At 36.1% G+C, this 20,107-nt stretch overlaps 2 protein-coding genes across 2 annotated transcripts; one reads left to right on the forward strand and one right to left on the reverse strand.

Moving 5' to 3' along the window:
- Nucleotides 1-4,420: 4,420 nt before the first annotated feature.
- Nucleotides 4,421-13,861, reverse strand: LOC107843799 (zinc finger CCCH domain-containing protein 14). The gene is made up of 3 exons (XM_016688191.2): nucleotides 13,530-13,861; nucleotides 6,842-6,902; nucleotides 4,421-5,379 (listed from the first exon to the last, which is right to left on the reverse strand). The coding sequence occupies exons 1-3, from the start codon at nucleotides 13,606-13,608 to the stop codon at nucleotides 4,632-4,634; spliced, it is 888 nt and encodes a 295-aa protein (XP_016543677.1). The 5' UTR covers nucleotides 13,609-13,861; the 3' UTR covers nucleotides 4,421-4,631.
- Nucleotides 13,862-17,049: 3,188 nt separating this feature from the next.
- On the forward strand, nucleotides 17,050-18,606 carry LOC107843800. Its single transcript, XM_016688192.2, has one exon. The coding sequence runs from the start codon at nucleotides 17,273-17,275 to the stop codon at nucleotides 18,302-18,304; it is 1,032 nt and encodes a 343-aa protein (XP_016543678.1). The 5' UTR covers nucleotides 17,050-17,272; the 3' UTR covers nucleotides 18,305-18,606.
- Nucleotides 18,607-20,107: the final 1,501 nt, after the last annotated feature.

A 20,107-nucleotide genomic window follows, 5' to 3' on the forward strand; every position in this document is an offset into this window, starting at 1 on the left:
AGATACATAATTAATTTTCGATATATTGTTTTCGATTTTGAGTCTGCCGAGCTACATAATTAGCCCCCGATACATCCAATGAAGATATATTTTTTTGTCGCAAAGATACATAATTAGCTCCCGATACATATTTTTTGATTTTGGATCTGTCGAGATAAATAATACATCCAGTGAAGATATATTTTTTCCTTGTAAAGATACATAATTAGCTTTCGATATATTTTTTTTTATTTTGAGTCTGTCAAGATACATAATTAGCTCCCCGATACATCCAAGAAGATACATAATTAGTTTGAGATTTTTGTAAATATTTTCTAAGGATGAAGATTCGTGTAAATATAATAAATTAATACGTATATTCATGTTGTTTTTCCTATTTTTAATCACTTAATGTTTGATATTTGCTTTACGACTAACTATTCTGAGTTTACATCAAAAAGTCTCACTCTAAGATAAACATTATCTACTTGAATAGACTTTATATACCACTCGAAAGATTTACTAGTCTATCCTAACTTTTGGTGGTCTACATGATCATATACTAATATGCAATATGTAATCAAAGAAAGATACTTAGAATCACAAGAATAACATTTTTATTTTAAGAATATATATAATGGTAATATGATGATTAATGTAAATTCTCTTCTCATTAGTACAACTACAAATACATAGTGGCCAACTTGTTGAAAATCCTAAGAAATGGCTTCCACCACTTGGCACATGGAGCATTTTAAAATTCTTTTACTTATTTCCATAATTTAGGAAAATTGACTTTCATCATACATCTCTTATTCTTCAAATCATGGTTGTAAGTATTTATAAATATTTGATTATGAAACTAATTACTTTAGATTGTTGTGAAAATCCATGAATTTCAAATTCCGTATAATCTACTTTTACCTATAAATTAATCCACACTACCACTACCACAACAACAATAACAGAGGAACTCAGTATAATTCCACTAGGGTCAAGGACGATGGGCGTAGACGAACCTTACCCGTACCTTTGTGAGATAGAAAGAGTGTTTTTGATAGATTCCCGTCTCAAAAAAAAATGTATGTTAATCAATAGATAACATGAATTTTTCCATGATATTGTATACAAGCAAACAAAGATGGTCATGGCCTGCATTAAGAGTGGCCCTTTTTGTAAGGACATATCAGTTTCTCTGATTCAGACATAATCTCCAAATATCTTAGTACAATATATATATATATATATGTCTGTCTGTTTCCCCTTATATTAATTGCTCAACATGTTTCCAATAACCTAAAATTTATATTCCATAATAACCATAACTACACATCGAATCCAACTAAGTTGAAGTCGGCTATATAAGTTTCACTACTTGTTTACGACTCGTCCATGATATGGACATGTTGTTCCATATCCCAACAACAATGTATGTGTTTTGAGAAATATTCATTATGTGCGTAATCGACAAATTATATGTTGTCTGTCAGCCTATCACAACTTTCTTTCTTTATCGTGCTTGAGACCAACGGTCTTAGCAAGTTCACATCAATTGAAGTCGACTATATAAATCTCATTACTTGTTTACGACTCGTCCATGATGTGGACATGTCCCAACGATGTATGTGTTATGAGAAATATTCATTACTCGCGCAATCGACAAATTATATGTTGATCGTCAGCCTATCACAATACTCTTTCTTTATCGTGCTTGAGATATAAACGGTCTGAGCAAGTTCACACAAGTGGAATTAGCCTAAAATAAATATTAATTTACATTCTTAATCCTCAAGAAATTATGAAAAGATACCAACAGGACTTTCATATTATAATAGCATGAAAATTATTTGTAATAATTACTATTATAATCTTAGTTCCACCAAAGTCATTATAAAATAAAAAATCAATCAATTTTCTTTTGTTTGGCAGTTTGTAATCCAATTAAATTCCATTGCCGGTTGCATTGGAAAGTAATAATCACTTGTTAACTAATGGAACTATCATAATCTCCAATTATCTTACAGTTCACTTTAATAACAAGTTTTTATAATTTTTATAACTTCGAAAAGTCTTTAGGTTAATTTTTACGGTTCGAACACGTGATCTATATGTTATAGGTCACCCAAAAACACCTTTAATTTATCGTTGCTCCAAAACTTCTCGCGTTTAATTAAATGTAACTATGTCACCTAAATTGAATCGATTACTATACTTAATTGGACAGAGTTAAATCCTTTCTGGATAATCTTGTTTATTTTGAAAAGTTAATTGGATTTATTAAAACACTTGAACTACTATTTATTATTATAAACACCATACGTTTGACAATCCTTTTCAAAATTCCAGTTTTTCTTTAGTAATTATTAGTACTATTTACATATTACAATCAAAATGCATGAAAGTGACTTTGACTGGAAGTAGGGTTATAAAAGTGAAAGAAACAAAAACTACATATGTTGTTTTTATGAGACCTTTATTCGAGTTTGTGAGCCCTCATCACTTTCTGCGATAGCTATCAAGAAGTATTTAGGACAACTCGTTCATTTAGTACTATAACCTTGAATTTCGGAAAATATCAACTTAAACAAGACTATATGTATTATATTTATATGAATACAACAAGAGATAAAAGATATCTACGTAATTATAATGGGGGAAATTATAAACCATTCAAACACAAACATATAGTATTAATTACTTTTCAAAATAATGAATTTGTGTGTAACGATCTCTTCATTATTAATTATCGCACAAACAATACTTGCATGCATTATAATCAGAAAAACATATAGTCCATCGTTTTCTACATGTGACATGCATCCTAACTTAGAAAGGGAGAGTATATATGTCGAGCAAAACACAGTAAAGATGTTCGGTACATAAGTGAACAGGTCTTACAATTTAGTGCCGTGTTTGGTTCAAATCTATATTTAGTGTGTTTCTACATGTAACACCTTACTTTAGAAGAAGAGTCTCAAATCGACAAAATACAGGATTTTATATATATATACACACACACACTCGATACGTAAATAAATAGGTTTTACACTCTAATGGCGTGTATTAAGCCATACAGGTCTAGAATATTATCAAGCTATACATTGTCACACTTCCAAGTAGTGTCTAGATAGGCTAAGGTGCTAGAGAAATTGTTTTCGCTAGGAATTTAAGTTTTGTGCATAGTCAGTGTACAAAAGATTCTACACTATCAGGTAAACTTGATCTGTTACAGGCTATTCAATTTTTTATTTTTTTTAATTTTCATGTAAAAATTTGAATAATGTGCAATAACAAGTCAAGTTTACTGATAGTGTAAAAAAAATTTTGTAGTGTACAAAACTTAAAAGTCTTTCGATAGACACTCTCTTCGAGATGGAAAAAAATCACCTATTACAGAATATCGGTATTAACGGTGAAGATCGTACGTGGGGAGAAAGAAAAGGAAACAACAACCGTTGGATCTGCACGTGTAATATATCTTATAGAAGCGTATCTTTACATTGGGTCCATTTGTAAGGCCCATAAAGATATGGGCTAACGTCATAATGGATTACGAAAGAAACGCGACCCTCGTGTGCCCCGGCCCACGTACGTAATGAATCCACGTGGCGAATCAGTTACGTTTCCTAAGGGGGAGCCAGTAAATAAATGAAATATGTGGGGCCCACTTTTGTGAGTGACGTGTCGTACACGTGACCGGCCGTTGGGGTGCACGATTGTTGCTTACTTAGGAACAATAATAATTGATATTTAGCCACTTTTTTCCCTCTAACGTGCAACTTGGTTTCAGAATTTAGGTATAATGGGTGTTCGAAGGGTTTGAATACATATATTAACGTCAAAAGCTTTAAAATTTCGCTGAAAAGTATAGATCCACCCCTGCTTGGTTCATGTATTAATTTCGATCCTTTCATCCTATTTTATGTGTCATTATTTAAATCAATACGATGTTTAAAAAAATAAAGGTAAACTTTTGACTGGTTGGTCTTAAACAGTTCTTCGTCATTTGTGTGACTTTCCATTAAGGATAAATGGTACAAAGGTGAATTTAAAAGTTCAAATATTTCTCATTATTATATTATAAAACGACATTCTTTTTAAAACTCACTAAAAATAACATGACATTCGTACTAAAAAAAAAAAAGGTAAATTAGATTGGATAACTCAACATTTTAGCCCTCGACCAAGTTCACTTGTACATTGGTCAAAATGCAACTCAAAAGGGATTTTAATCAATTTATAGCGACTGACTTGTAATGATGGTTCGGCGATTCATTAGGAGGACTACATATATCTTGCAAGGATATTATATATTACCTTAAAACAAGAAAAATAATTTTGCTATGCATATAACTTTCTTTTACCTTCCTCCATATCAGTTGAAAATATACTGAGATACCATACGAAAACAGCTCATGGATCCAAAGGAAATCAGAGAAAATAAGCTTCTAACCCAAACATGCATATTACTGCACTAGAATTTCTGCTTTTTATAAAATGTCATCATAAACCCTGCCTGAATACTAAAACAATGCTCAGTTTCACGCACGAAGTTGCATTGCATAACCACAGCCCAGAACTAAGGATAATACAACGGGGAACACCAACTGGACGCGCTAAAAAGCTAGGTACTGCAAAAAAAAGTATTACGGTCACACCCCTGTTTTCCGCAATTCAGCAGCACCATGGGCAAAGTGACACTTGTCTCCAAAAGTGCAAGACCCTTTAGCAAAATTCTCACACAACTTTGTCTTGAGGTTGTTTATTGGAGGAGCAGGGCCACCCGGATTTCCATGTGCTCTTCCAGGACCACCTACTGGACCAAGGCTGCTGATCAACTCCCTTACCATCGCACTAGCCTGTGAAATTTGTTCAAACGTGCCCTCTAACTCAATGTTTCGGAGATTTGGATCTGCTTCATGATCGCGGATAGCCAGCTTGGCTCCTGTCTGCCTACAGATCTGCTTAGAGTTGACCCCACTCTTCCCAATGATGGCTCCAGCCAGAGAAGCATCTACACTGATCTTTGCAGTGGCTGACGTACCAAAGCTAGCAGCAGGTCCTGAAACAGGAGGCTCCATCCGCCCACCAAAACGACCTGGCATAGAACCAAACCCCATTGCACGTGGATCCTCCTGTGAGGGAATGGTAGGCTTTCCAATTTCCCACTCCCCGTGAGCAAAATTGCATTTGTCTCCAAATTTGCATCCCTCTGCAGTGTTGAACCTGTTGCAAAGTTTGGTTTTAACAGGAGCAGCATTACCATTGGAATTGGGAGGTGCTGCAGCATTTCTCAATGATGGAGCTGGTGCCAATTTCATCATCTGGGCCACTGCATTATAGCCACCAGGGACGTAATGAAGGAAATGACAGCTCTCACCAAAGGGGCAGCCAGCAGTGCTGCAACCAAAAGAAAAAGATATAAACTTCAAACCATTCAAAAGCCAAATTTCCCGTCTCAATTAGATAGAATAGGCAATGCAGGCACAGCAGATGTTAGCAGCTACAATTCTAGACAAACTGGATTAGGATAATACAGCAAAGTATTTTTCATCTGTAATACTTTCGGAAACAGAAGGCAAAGGTGTGTAACACAGAAAACCCAACACAGGTCTCCTCCATACCTAAAGGTACAGTGAACAGGTTTAACAATTATGATTCCAGGAAAGCAATATATAGAAGCAAAACAGACATGAAGGAAATAGAGGTTTAAGAGTCCAGAGTCATAGATTCCAACTTCCAGGAGCAGGATGAGAACCTCTTCACTTTGCCCCAGTATGTAAATAAACAAAATAAGATATTCCTCTGACCAACCAGAACAGCAATTAGGAATAAATGAGATCACCATCAAAAGAAAGATCAAAGCTTGTGTCAAAGAAAATTCCATCTTTTTTGCCCACTCAGCACAAATGGGGACGAGAAATATTGATCTGAATGGATATCTGGAAGACGCATAAAGGAACCAGAAGATATGCGCTAAAAGTTAAAAAAAATGGCAAAAAAGAAAAGAGCAATGAGCAGAAATATAAATCAAAGAAAGAAATCACAGGCACTGCATCCATAAAGGAACTGGCCTTCAGACAGTATTTGCATCCTGATTAAATTCTTACATACAGTGCCAATCGCCAAGCTCAATAAGAACTACCAATATTATCCTTTTAAATAATTTTTGCTTGTCAACCAAAAGTGACAGCAAAATCTAATGTAGAAAGTTAGTCACAAAAGTACAAAGAAAACAGGGTACGCTTAAGAAACGCATGCGCAACAAATAAAAGAAGCAGAATTGGACTTCACAGGTGCTAGAGTGTCATTTTGTAGCTTAAAAGTTTACCAGTAATTCACTTACTGGGAGACCTGCTAAACTGGTGTTCAACATTAACTTAACTAGGTGCCAGAGTGAGTATCAGAAGAATATCATGTGTGGCAGCCATTAAAACGTTAACCAGTATCCTTATTAGGCAATAAGAGATAAATTTTAGTAACATTATAGTCCATCAAAGTAAATGGAAGTGGGTCGCATACCTGTTTTCAAATGTATTAATTGAAAGGCTGATAACACCCCATTACAGTAATAATTAGTAGAGACTAAGAAGACAGTTAGTATATTAGAAACCATTTTTCATTCCTCCAAAGTGCATAATAGCTGAAAACATTTATCTAAACAAAAATTGTTAACAAAGAATTGCATAATCATTAAACTCACAGCATTAAAGCATCTAACAGCCTCACAAGATGACAAGCATAATTCTTCATTTTTCCAGCTTGTGTCGCAACAGAAATATTAGCCATTATCAATGTTGCACTAGTCATTAGTTTAAAGTCCATAATAAATTAAAGTTCATTAGTAGACAGGGATTTGAACCTGAAGAACTTCGTGCATGGCTTTGATTTGCTGCCTACACCACTTGTTAAGGAGTCCAATTCTGTTGAACCAAATTAATTATTTATCCCAGTTAGAAATCTTGCTGACAACATTAACACTAGATGAGAATTAGACAGATTATCATATTTATTATTACCAGCAACAATCAACAAAACTGTAGAAGTTGAAACTTTAGAAAGTATGTCAATATTTATAAGAGAGGTTCTCCAATCTTTGCAAGTCCATCTCATCATAGAAGCAATGGTAGCTATATTACATCATAAATTCAGTATATTTTTGTTTCAAGCAGAACTAATATGTGCATAGGCGTATTAACGTTTTTACATTTGGCCCAGCTACAATTTTGAAAACTACAAATTCAAAATGTAATTTTGTTAATGATTCTCCACATATATGTTTACACTCCATATCAGAATTCTTGGGTTCAGCTGAATCGATGTTTACTTGCTCCATTGCCACTATTAGGATGTCTTCTCAGTATATGGCATTCCATCAGACTCAAAGAAGCAAGGATAACTACATTATACTATAAAGCTTAGAGCTTTTATGCTATAACAGAACATTCATTGAGCTGTTCCTTAGACCCAAATGGGTTAAACTTTAAAATCTGCTTTGCATCTTTCCAAGTAAACAGAAGTGGACAGGAAATACTCTATTATATTACACTCATTCTCTCTTCTATACATTTTAAAGCTAGTATTTTGGCATCCTGAAGAACCTCAGCGGAGTAAAAATAAGAAAAATACAACATACCAAAAGTAAGAAAAATACAACATACCAAGTGTAATCACACAGGTAGAGGGTGGAGTCAGGTATGGACGGGGGCTCACCGACTTTGGCAGAAAATTATACTCCCTCCGTCCCATTTTATGTGTCGCCATTTGACCGCGCACAGAGTTTAAAAAATAAGGGAAGACTTGATAATATTTACCAAATTGTCCTTTATCAAAAATGTGCTACGATCTTTTTTTTTTAATTAAGTGGGCCCAATAAGGGTAAAAGTGTAATTGTGTTTTTAAATATTTACCAAATAAGGAAACATGACATTCTTTTTGGCACGGACTAAAAAGGAAATGATGACACATAAAATGGGACGGAGGGAGTCCTAATACATGATAAAAATTATTTATTAGGTATATGTAGTAGATGATGAACCACCTTAGACTTCTTCACGTGTTTACTTCTCTGTATTATGAACTATCTTAGTAAAAATCTTGGTCCCGCCACAGCCTACATGTGGGGTCTAGAGAGGGTAGTGTGTACACAAACCTTATACATGCCTTGAGGAAGTTGAGGTTGTTTCCATTAGACCCTCGGCTCAAAGAACAATAAAGACAAGGCAGTAACAGCAAGCAGAAACAATAGTAGAATTGTAAAATAGAAAAAAGATCCCAGAGTATAAATCCTAGTAAATCTACTAGCTGGTCCATTTTTTTAATAATTGTGTTCTCTAAGCCATTTTGGGTACACCTCAACTAATTTCACAAGATACCTACCACCTCACACCAATAATAGATACTAGGCATTTCTATCTACCCAGAGGTCATGTGGACCCGTGGTCTCTCCATAAAACTAGGGATACTATGTATATATTTTCTAAAATCTGTATAATATTATCTAGTGGCATCATATGCTTCAAGAAGACTAAAGCCTCATTTCTTTGCACTTAATGAAGGTCTAAATCTGAATCATCCACACCCATTAAGTGCATTTGTTCTTCTTTAAATTCTATCACTTAATGGATCTTAAGATATCTGATTTGGTCAGATCTAAAAGGAAGTCAGAAGATCATTCAATGTTCTTTGAATTATTAAACTTTGTCGTGTTTTCTCTGAACTCATTAATGTAGCATCTTTTCTGTTTTATTGGTTGACAATTAATGTAGCATCTCATATTTCCTGAATATTCACAATGTTTATATCTTGATACATTAAATGACTATCAACTTACACATGTAATATATTTTATATTTTGACAGTTTACTGATTCAATTATGTTATATTAATATTTTCTCAAATATATTATTGGTTTAGTATTTAATTTTTACAACACAACAACAATATCCCCAGTGTTTTCCCACACAATGGGGTCTAAGAAGAGTAAAATGCACGCAATCCATAACACTAACCTTGAGATGAGGTAGAGAGGTTGTTTTCGATAGATCCTTAGCTCAAGACAAAATATTTAATTTTTATATTGTTCAAATTTTATTTTGCGGGATTAATTGGTTATTGCCATTTTAAATTCAATACTCAGTAATTTTTAATTTGACATATTCAGATGTTAAAGAAAACAAAAAACTTAATCATATGGAGTTCAAATTATCACCAACAATCAACGTTGACGCCAACTATTACTAGTCAGTTGTTACCACACGAGTTGTCACCTTCATCGTTATAATTACATCCACTGGCACTACCATCATGGCCATCTCCGCCCCATCACTATCAACAACTAGCACCATTACCACGAATCCCTACTACCAACCACCTTCACCATTACAACTAGCATCGACGACAACTATCACCAACACATCGTCAACAACCACACAATCTTCAGCCACCACAAACACTTCAAATTATATCCACCATCACTAGTGAACATAAACAAAAAAAAAATTCTCAAACAATAATTTTATTTATTAAAATTACATTTTTCTAATATTTAGTTATTGTTGAGAATCTTTCGACTCAACATAGGCTCTTGGTTATGGATTTGGGTATAAAGAAGAATAGAAAGCGGAGGAGTAAGGAGAGTAGCCCGAGAATTAAGTGGGGCGGCTTGACGCCAGTGAATGCGTGGGAGATAGGGGAGAGGTTGGCGGGAATGGGGGTGTGGGAGTGTAGGGGGGACGTGGATAGTATGTGGGACAGGGCGGAAACGTGCATCAGGGAGAATGCAAGGGAGGTGTTGGGTGTTTCTAGGGGCCGGGCCGGACATCATCGGGGGGATTGGTGGTGGAATGAAGAGGTGGGGAAGAAAGTGCAGACCAAGAAAGAGGCGTATGCTAAGTTGGTGGAAAGTAAGGACGAAGAAGAGAAGCGGGTAAACAGGAAAGAGTACAAGCTAGCGAGGAAGGAGGCGAAGTCAGCGGTTACCGCAGCTAAGACGGCCGCTTTTGAGAGCTTGTATGCAGGGTTACAGGGGAAAGGAGGGGAGAAAAAGTTGTTTCGACTCGCTAAGGCTAGGGAGAGGAAGGGTCGTGACCTCGATCAGGTGAGGTGCATTAAGGGGGAGGACGGTAGAGTGTTGGTGGAGGACGGTCACATAAAGAAGAGATGGCAGTCGTACTTTCATACGCTCTTGAATGACGAGGGGGACAGAGCTATTGTGTTAGGAGAACTGGAGCACTCAGGGGAGTGTCGGGATTTTAGCTATTGTAGACGTTTTAAGGTAGATGAGGTTAGACAGGCAGTCCGCAGGATGCGAAGGGGTAGGGCGACGGGGCCGGATGAGATACCGGTGGAATTTTGGAAGTTCGTTGGAGAGGCTGGTGTAAGGTGGTTGACTGCATTGTTCAATGAAATTTTCAGGACGGCAAAGATGCCCGAGGCGTGGAGGTGGAGTACCATGATCCCCCTCTATAAGAATAAGGGGGACATTCAGTGTTGCAATAACTATAGGGGGATTAAGTTACTGAGTCACTCTATGAAGATATGGGAGAGAGTGGTCGAGGTGAGGCTGAGACGGATAGTGTCTATTTCGGAAAACCAGTTCGGATTTATGCCCGGCCGCTCGACGACGGAGGCAATCCACCTGGTACGGAGGTTGGTGGAGCAGTATAGGGAGAGGAAGAAGGATCTGCACATGGTGTTCATCGACCTGGAAAAGGCGTACGACAAAGTCCCCAGGGAAGTGCTTTGGAGATGCTTGGAGGTGAGTGGAGTACCGCAGGCATATATACGAGTAATTAAGGATATGTATGAGGGAGCGAAAACCCAGGTGAGGACGGCGGGAGGAGACTCAGAGCATTTCACTGTCCTGACAGGATTGCATCAGGGATCTACTCTTAGTCCCTTTTTGTTTGCGTTAGTAATGGATGTGTTGACGCGGCGTATCCAAGGGGAGGTGCCGTGGTGTATGCTTTTTGCAGACGATGTAGTCCTGATAGATGAGACTCGACGGGGTGTGAATGACAAATTAGAGTTGTGGAGGCAAACTCTGGAGTCTAAAGGGTTCAGGGTGAGCAGAACCAAGACAGAGTATGTGGAATGTAAGTTTAATGACGTGAGGCGGGAGAATGAGGTAGTAGTGAGGCTAGAAGCACAAGAGGTAGGGAAGAGGGATAAGTTCAAGTATCTCGGGTCCGTGATCCAGAGTAACGGTGAGATTGACGAGGATGTCTCGCACCGTATTGGGGCGGGATGGATGAAGTGGAAACTCGCATCGGGGGTGCTGTGTGATAAGAAGGTGCCGCCCAAGCTTAAAGGCAAATTCTATAGGGTGGTAGTCCGTCCGGCCTTGCTGTATGGAGCGGAGTGTTGGCCAGTTAAGAACTCCCACATCCAAAAAATGAAGGTGGCAGAAATGCGGATGTTGCGCTGGATGTGTGGACTGACCCGAGGGGATAGAGTTCGGAATGAGACTATCCGGGAGAAGGTTGGTGTGACTTCAGTGGAGTGTAAGATGCGGGAAGCACGATTGAGATGGTTCGGACACGTGAAGAGGAGGGGCATGGATGCCCCGGTCCGTAGGTGTGAGAGGCTAGCGTTGGATGGTTTTAGACGGGGTAGAGGTAGACCGAAGAAGTACTGGGGTGAGGTGATTAGGCGGGACATGGAACAGTTACAGCTCACCGAGGACATGACCCTAGATAGGAAGGGCTGGAAGATGCGAATTACGGCAGAGGATTAGGGCCAGTTCGGGTCGCTAGTGTAGGGAATTAATTGGTGGGGGTGTATTCCTGTTATGATTCTGTATTCAGTGTTTCGTGTTCCGTGTTCCATGTTTATTACGAATCTGTGTGCTTTCCTCTGCTTTATTATTCCTGCATTCCTGCTTTACTCTGTTTTATATTCCCTATGGGTGTCGTATCTATGTTATGTCATCTGCTGCTGTGCTGTACTATGTGTTTGTGTGATATCTCGTGACTTGAGCCGGGGGTCTTTCGAAAACAGCCTTTCTACTTCATCAGAGGTAGAGGTATGGACTGCGTACATCTTACCCCCCCCAGACCCCACTAAGTGGGAATACACTGGGTTTGTTGTTGTTGTTTTATGTGAATTGCATGTTTATTATGTTTATAAAGATGTTGAAAAACTACCAGTATTAATCATTAATGAAAACAAATAAGGCCTAAATGGCGCAATTGATTGAAAGTTGAATCATTTACCCATAGGACTTAAGTATCAACTCACACTAAAAACACATTTTTTCCTTCATTCTTTTAGTGGTGCAACCATGTTCTAGTAATCCTAGATTCGTCACTGTGTCCACCAAGACTAGAACCTAGACCTGACACCTTCATGGTGCTCAACTCACTTCCTTGACCACTAAAAGCTACACCCTCCGGTACTAGCTCTACTAGCTCCTATAGAAGTGCAAAGAAACATCCCTTCCTCCCCAACATATGCAACCCTAAATAGAACCATAAAACATAAAGCAAGAACAAAACCAGAATCATGTAGTGAACCTTGACAAACATTCCTAATAAACCCAAACAAGCATAAACTCGAAAACCAAATTGTATATATCAAAGCAACATATACTAGGTAATTTTGTACACCAAGGCTAGAACCTGAAATCTCATGGTGCTTAACACGCTTCATTGACAACTAGGCTACACCCTTAGGACTCGTTTGGTTGAGAAACAAGATTGTTATTCCACCCTCAATATGGGATAAAGATAACACTACAATCCTCTCGAAATAAATCATCCCGTGGTTTTATCCCTGACCAGACATGGAATAAGCTCATCCCAAAATTAATTCAGGGATTAATTATCCGTTATCCCTTGTACCCAACGAGCCCTCATGGCACTAGCTCTACTAACTAGTTAATTTTTTACACCGAGGCTAGAACCGGAGATTTCATGTTGCTTAAACCACTTCATTTACACCTAAGCTACACCCTAAGGACTCGTTTGATTAAGAAATAAGCTTGTTATTTCACTCTCAATGTTGGAATAAAAATAACACTACAACTCTCCTGAGATAAGTAATCCTGCGATTTTCTCCTAATCAAACATTGAATAAACGCACCCCGTAATTAATTATTCCTTACCCCTCGTACCCAACGAGCCCTTAGGGTACCAACTATACCTATAAAAGTTCAAGCCAACATCCCTTGGTCCCCACATATAAGCAAAACAAGCCTAATAAACCCTAAATCTAATCACAAAACATCCAGCAAAAGCCAAACACTACACGTGTAGTAAACCCTAACAAACATTCCTAAAGCTACCCACATATGTACCGGACAAACCATTCTAAAGCTACCCACAAAACATACTCAACGATCCCAACACGATACATGTAATAGCAGAGCCACAATTTTCACAAACAAAGTTCAAAATACAAAGAAATAAACACATGAAAAAAAAACAAAAGGGTTCAACATCTACTATATATACATACAGACAATTTTTACCAGATATAAACAGCGTAATTGTATACATCAAAGTTAAAAAAAAAACACCAAAAATAAATTTAAATAAAATTGTATATACCTGACTTATATTTCTTCGCACCGCCATTGACATTAACAGCACCAACACCATCGTTTCTACTCCTTTTCCGGAAATCCATAGCTCAAATTCAGCAATTAAACAAAAGCTACTACAAAAAAAACTGAACAAAAAATTAGGAAAACTAACAAGAATACGGAGGGAAAATCAACGGGTCAGAACCGGAAACCCGAGAAGTAGATTTAGGGTTTTGTGAGGAGGAAGAAGAAATGGGGGCGGTGGAAAGAGTATATGAGTTTTTTCGGATTTGAAAATAGGGATTTAAATTTAGTTAAGAGTTGAATTTTGGAATCCGCGCGGGATTTTCTGAAAATATATTTGGTAGGCAAAATCTTTAATAAGGAAAAGGGCAAAAGTCACGTGCTGTGATGTGTGCGCCGACGTAAGTTGGTGTTTTTATGGATTTTGGTATATTGGGGCTTTATTTCCTATTTAGGCCTTTTAATATGTGGGGGGAGTAAAATAGCCCATTTAGAGTAATAGGCCCATAAATGTGTAAAACACCTAAATGTTTTTTTTTTTTTAGATTATTATTTAGATTTTGTTCCTATTTATAAGCGCAAAGCATCCATTAACCCTAAACTATGAACGAATTTACTACGATACATTTTAAATTTACGGATGACCTACTATTTTTGAACTAAATTTTAGTGTATTTTTGTTGACTTTTTTAACTAATGTAGCACCTTTGTAGCGGACGTGGACTCCATTTTTTATGCAATGAAAGTATCACGTCAGCACAAAAGAGTGACAAAGATATATTAAAATTGATTTTATGGGAATAATAGGACCCCTATTGAACCTGAAGTGTGTCGTAACAACTTTGGCCATGATTCAAGATTGTACTGGATACTTATTTCTATTTATAACGAATTATTCTTTCAAGAAAGTTGGAGTTATTATACAAGAATATATGGGAGATTGACAGTAATGTCACATACAGTACTAGTGTAATGTAGATGAAATGGAGGCTTGTTTTTTTAGTATCTTCTGATAATAATGTGTAGGTCAGTCAAACGCTTTTACTTTCAAAAGATGAAAGTTGCAGAAATAAGGATATTTGTAATGAGTGTATCACATGCTAAGAGAGATGCAATTATAAGAAAGATATATGAGGTATGGTAGGAAGACCGTAGTAGAGGATAAGATGTCGAGAAGCGAGGCTAAGATGGTTTAGACACGTGAAAAGTTCAAGAGGAGGGATACCCAAGTGAGGAGGTGTGAGAAGTTGATTATGAATACTTTCAGAAGAGAAAAACAGAAGAAGTATTTGGGATATGTGATTAGATAGAACATGATGTGTTTCAACTTATCGAGCACATGACCTTTGATAGAAGCTTATGGAGGCCATGAAACGGGGGCAGGAGGTTAGCTTCTCCTTCCATACAAGTTAGCCATACTATTACTCGTGTAGTTTCTTCGTTCTTGTCCTTCAATTTCGCTACTATTTGATGTTTCTTATACTCAATCAAAATAGGAATAAAGTTTTTATACACTCTACCTTCTCCAAACTCCACTCGTGAGATTACCTTGGATATATGGAGTATTGTTGTAAGTTTTGTTAAGTTATTTGTAATTTCTCGTAAGTGCAGCCTATTTGTAATTTTAAAGCAAATGGTGACCAAAATGTTGTCCATTACAATTTTCTAAAATAATCGACATTCTTATAAAATTATTTTGCTTATTTCATTTTTATGTGACACTTTAAAAAAGACTACAAACTCCAAAGATCGTTTTTATATCTTACATTTCTGCCCAATCAAACATGCTTACATAAAGCGGAACAATTAAAATATATTTGATACTCATAAAAAAAATACTATTAAGATATAAATGCCAAAACTCATGTTTGGAACACAAAAAGTATATTGAAAATTTATCCACCCTTGATATTTACATCAATCTTGTAAATACTTAACACGTGTCTTAACATAAGTTCTTGTCAGTTATCACCAAAACATAGTTAATTCATGCATATTCTACCTTAATTTATAATTTAATCATAAAAAAATAATATGTATATAGATGTAATATCCATAATCCATGTGTAGTGCCAAAGTCAGTAATGAAAAAAAAAAAAAATCTAATGCCAAATTCAATAACTTAAATACATACAAACACATTCAATTTTAGCCTGAATTATATAATATAATTTTTGCAAGATATTTCAAACATTATGTGTGAACTTCAAATCCAATTTTAAATTTGGCAAATTTGTATAAAACGTAATTTCAGTTTTAATCAGTTACCTAATAATTATTGAAGAATTCAAAATATCAATGATTGGAATAATTTTTAAAGCTAAAATTTAAATTTAAGTTGATGCATCAGCATCCAATCAGTTACAGACAAGAAGCTACAAATTTCCTATATTGCAACAAATACAAAATTCGAATTTCAAAAATATTCTAAAACAACATTTCCCTCTAAAATCCTACTCATATAATATACCAATCCAAATCAATCATATATTTGTTAAATTCCTAAAAGACCACCAACAACATGTGGTGTTCACACAGTAAAGATCCAAAAAATACTAGTGATGTAATGTAATCAACATATATATATTTATTTATATTAGATAGATATGAGAAGGCGGATTTATAATTTAAATTTATGGGTTTTTGCTTGCTTTCGAATTCTTATCTCAGATGTTGAAATACTGTTTTCGATAGATCTTTAACTCAAGATAAAGCAATACAAAACAATCTGAAAAAAAAAAAAAAACAGAAGTACAAGAAATAACATATAATATATATGTTAACAGAACATAAATTACATCGAAATGAGGTATAAAGCATCGATCGATAGTGACAGAAATCAAAGCACAAGAAACTACAAGAGCAACACTACAACTATTAACATAAACAAATGTCATGACAACCCTCGGTTTCCCAATATGTTTAAAATTGATGTATACTTTTTATTGTTATTCTGTCTCAAGACATATATAAAATTATAAATTAAAGCTATTTAACTATGTATGAACTATATAGTATACTTTGTACCACGACAACCCACAATCTCCCAATTTGTTTAAAATTAAAGTATATTTTTCATTATTATTATTTTATCTCAAGACATACATAAAATTGTAAATTAAAGCTACTTAATTCAGTCTGAACTATCTATTAAACTTTGTATCAACCATAATTCAAAGATTAATATTAGGAGATTCAACTTTAAATATTAGTTTTTATCATTATTTTGTCTCAAGACATACATAAAATTATGAATTAAAGCTGCTCAATTCTGTCTGAACTATATATTAATCCTTTTTTTACACCTTGCTAGGAGCTCTCTTACACTTTCTGCTCCTTTAACTCGAACTCACAAATCACAATCTACAGATTAGACTTGAGGAATACTTACCATCGAAGTAAGTTTATTTGTCTTAAATAAATTACTATATATAGCTGATTTGATTAAGGGTAAGTTTATTTGTCTTAAATAAATTACTATTACTATATATGTCTGATTTGATTAAGGGTAATCTTGTCCATAAACAACACAAATAAACCAAAAATCTCATTCACCTTTTTCAAATTGCCAGCTAACATCTGTTACAGAACCCTTAAAACCCTCTCTTTCTTCTTCAAGATCCACCTATATAAACCCCCATTTTTCTCCTTCAATACTCAACCAAATCCAAATCCAAATCCAAAAACTGGGTTTTTCTCTTAATCCCTTTTACTAAATTGGGTCTTTTTCAAAATCTCGAAACCATGAAAGCTTCGATCAAATTTCGCGATGAAAAGAAACCATTAATCAGAGCCAAAATTCCCTTAACTGTACTGAACATCCCTTTCCAATCAGGAGTTGTTACTGGTGAATCTAACGAGCTATCGTTGACTCTTGGCACTGTATTTGATTCGGGTCCTTCATTGAAATTCGGTTATCGACCTAATGATTCGAAAAATCCGTTTAGTTTTGTGTTTAAAACTGGGATTGGGCATTTTGGTTCTCCGATTTTGAGTCCTTTGACAATGAGTGCGGAGTTTAATTTGATTGGAAAGAGTCAGAACCCGAGTTTCTTTATCCATTTTAAACCGAGTTTTGGTGATTTTTGTTTGAAGAAATCGCATTCTTCATCGTCTCTTACGAAGAGTTTGGGATCGATGTCCAATGGTGTTGATGATTTTGAGACGCCCGTGATGAAAACTGATTATTATGAAGAGAAATCGGGGTTTCTTAGCAGGAAAATTGATTGTCTTCCGGCTGATTTTGCTGTTGCTGGAGCTTTGGAGAACTTGTTTTCTGGTACTGTGGTTAGTGCACGGACTTCGTTACCTTTGAGGAACCGTGCTGTGGTGAATTTCCGATGGGGTCTTAAGTTTCCGAAAGTTGCTGAGGATTCGGATACTGTTATACTGGGTAGAACTAACTTCGCGGGCATTTCTTTCAGACAATGCCCATTGCTGGTGATGAATAAGATTGGGATTAAGCACGTATCGAGAGATGAGTCGAAGAAAGGGAAGAAGAATTTGCTCGAAAATGCAGAGTTGACACAAGCTTGTTTGGATGTGAAGCAGCAGTTGGAGACAATACAAGCCGAAAATGGACTGTTAAGAAATGCTTTGAATGATTTAAGGTCTGAATTAGCTTCAAGAAAGTTTAGTTTTCCGAGTACGAATGAAATAGAGAACAGTAAGGCTAAATACTCCGGTGATCGGAGGGGTGATTTTGATAAGAAGTCGTCGAATGGGAGGCCAATAGAAGGGGAAGTCAATGGCAATGAGGACTTAAAGAAGGCTTGAATTAGTCGACATTGCTTCATGTTTAAAGGTTTTCGATTACTTCAGAATTGTTCTTGTTTTGATGCTATTATGTTCTTGTTTAAATTTCTGTTAGGGTAATGTTTGGATCTTGTTTAAAGAGTTTTTGAGGGTTTAAGGTGAAGTAAGAAGTACTAGCAATAGAAAACAGCTTGTTTTGATAAGATCTTTATAGAATAATATGGAGGGAAAGTTATGGTTTAAAATGTACTCATTCCTATGTTTATGTTTATAAGTTTAACTGCTGGTTTTGGTAATATACTGGATGATTATAATTCCATTTATCATGCCGTTTTAGAGTATCTTCCTATTATAATCTAATTGTATTGAGGTTATGAAAAGAATTCATTTGTTTACTGTCTTGAGCCGGGGGTCTATCGGAAACAACCGCTCTACCTATGAGGTAGAGGTCAGGTCTGCGTACACTCTACCCTCCCGAAACCCCTCAAATATACTGGGTATGTTGTTGTTGTTGCTGCACTGTCTTGTAAGTTCCAAGCACTTCGTGGAAAGCTGGTTGTTTGGAGCTTCTTCAGTATGACATTCCAAGCCCTTAGTCTCAAAAAAAACTTGAATATAGATGGATAGATCTCATATGCCGGTTAAGTATTGAGTGTTTTGTATTCAACATGACTGTCTGCCTTATCTTGTAGCTTTAGTTTAGTGAGCTCAGTTGTATGAATTAGATGCATGTCATGAGTCCGAACTCTGTCATGGTAAAAGGGCGAATGTATAGATGTCATACTACAGCTAGGTATTAACTATTTCACGACAACATTACTATCTGCCTTATCTAGTGGCTTTAGTTTAGTGAGTCAGACATATGGATTAGACACATATCATGAGTTCAAACTATCATGGTAAACGGGGCAAACTCATTATTCAGGATAAACATCACTCCGTGCATCGCCTTGTGGCTTTTAGTCTAGCGAGCGCAGGTGCATGTCATGAGTTCGAACTCTGCCATGGTGAAAAGGCCAACTCATTATTCATTGAGTTTTGAATTGTAGCATTGATCATTATAAGCTAAGAAATGTTTTAAAGTTGGTCTAATGTGTAGGTAAAAATACATACTATGTGATGTTTGGTTTACTGATTACAAAGTCGTCTTGTTAGAGAGCATTTTATTTTTTGATGCGACATTTTACGATGCGAATTCAACAATGATCATTAGGCCTATGCAAACTTTCATTAACAGCCATTTCTAAGCACGTATAGTCTATTTACCATTTAAGTCTTATTCCTAGTATATAAAAAATTATAACTTTAGGCATTTCAAGATAAGCGGAAATGCAAGGTAAGACTGTGTACATTACACTTTTGTGGTGGAGCCCTTCCCCGAACCCTGCGCATAGCGGGAGCTTTAGTGCAACGGCTGCCCTTTAGGCATTTCAAGATAACTTCAGATATATGCGTCTAAAGTTGCAAAAATCTTACCCGGGAGGTCACCTACATGACTAAACTTCACACATATATAATTGAAGTTCAGGATTTTTGCATGAATTTTATGCACATATGATTGAAGTTCAAATATTTATCACGCGTTTTTGCTTGAAGTTCCGGTGAACACATTTTCTCCGAAAACAATAACGTTATTCAAATTTCAATAATCTAATTGTATACGATATAAAATATCTTTCTTTTTATCTAAGAAAAAAACCAGATGCATCATAAAATTGCATGTCCATCCAAGATATTTATTGTCCTTTCTCTCGTTTACATGTTACGTCAAGAGATAAATCTATATCCTAAAGTGTGCGTTCAGAATGAATATGATCTTATTTT

The sequence above is a fragment of the Capsicum annuum genome, chromosome 10 (genome assembly GCF_002878395.1).
Source record: "Capsicum annuum cultivar UCD-10X-F1 chromosome 10, UCD10Xv1.1, whole genome shotgun sequence".
Taxonomy (NCBI): domain Eukaryota; kingdom Viridiplantae; phylum Streptophyta; class Magnoliopsida; order Solanales; family Solanaceae; genus Capsicum; species Capsicum annuum.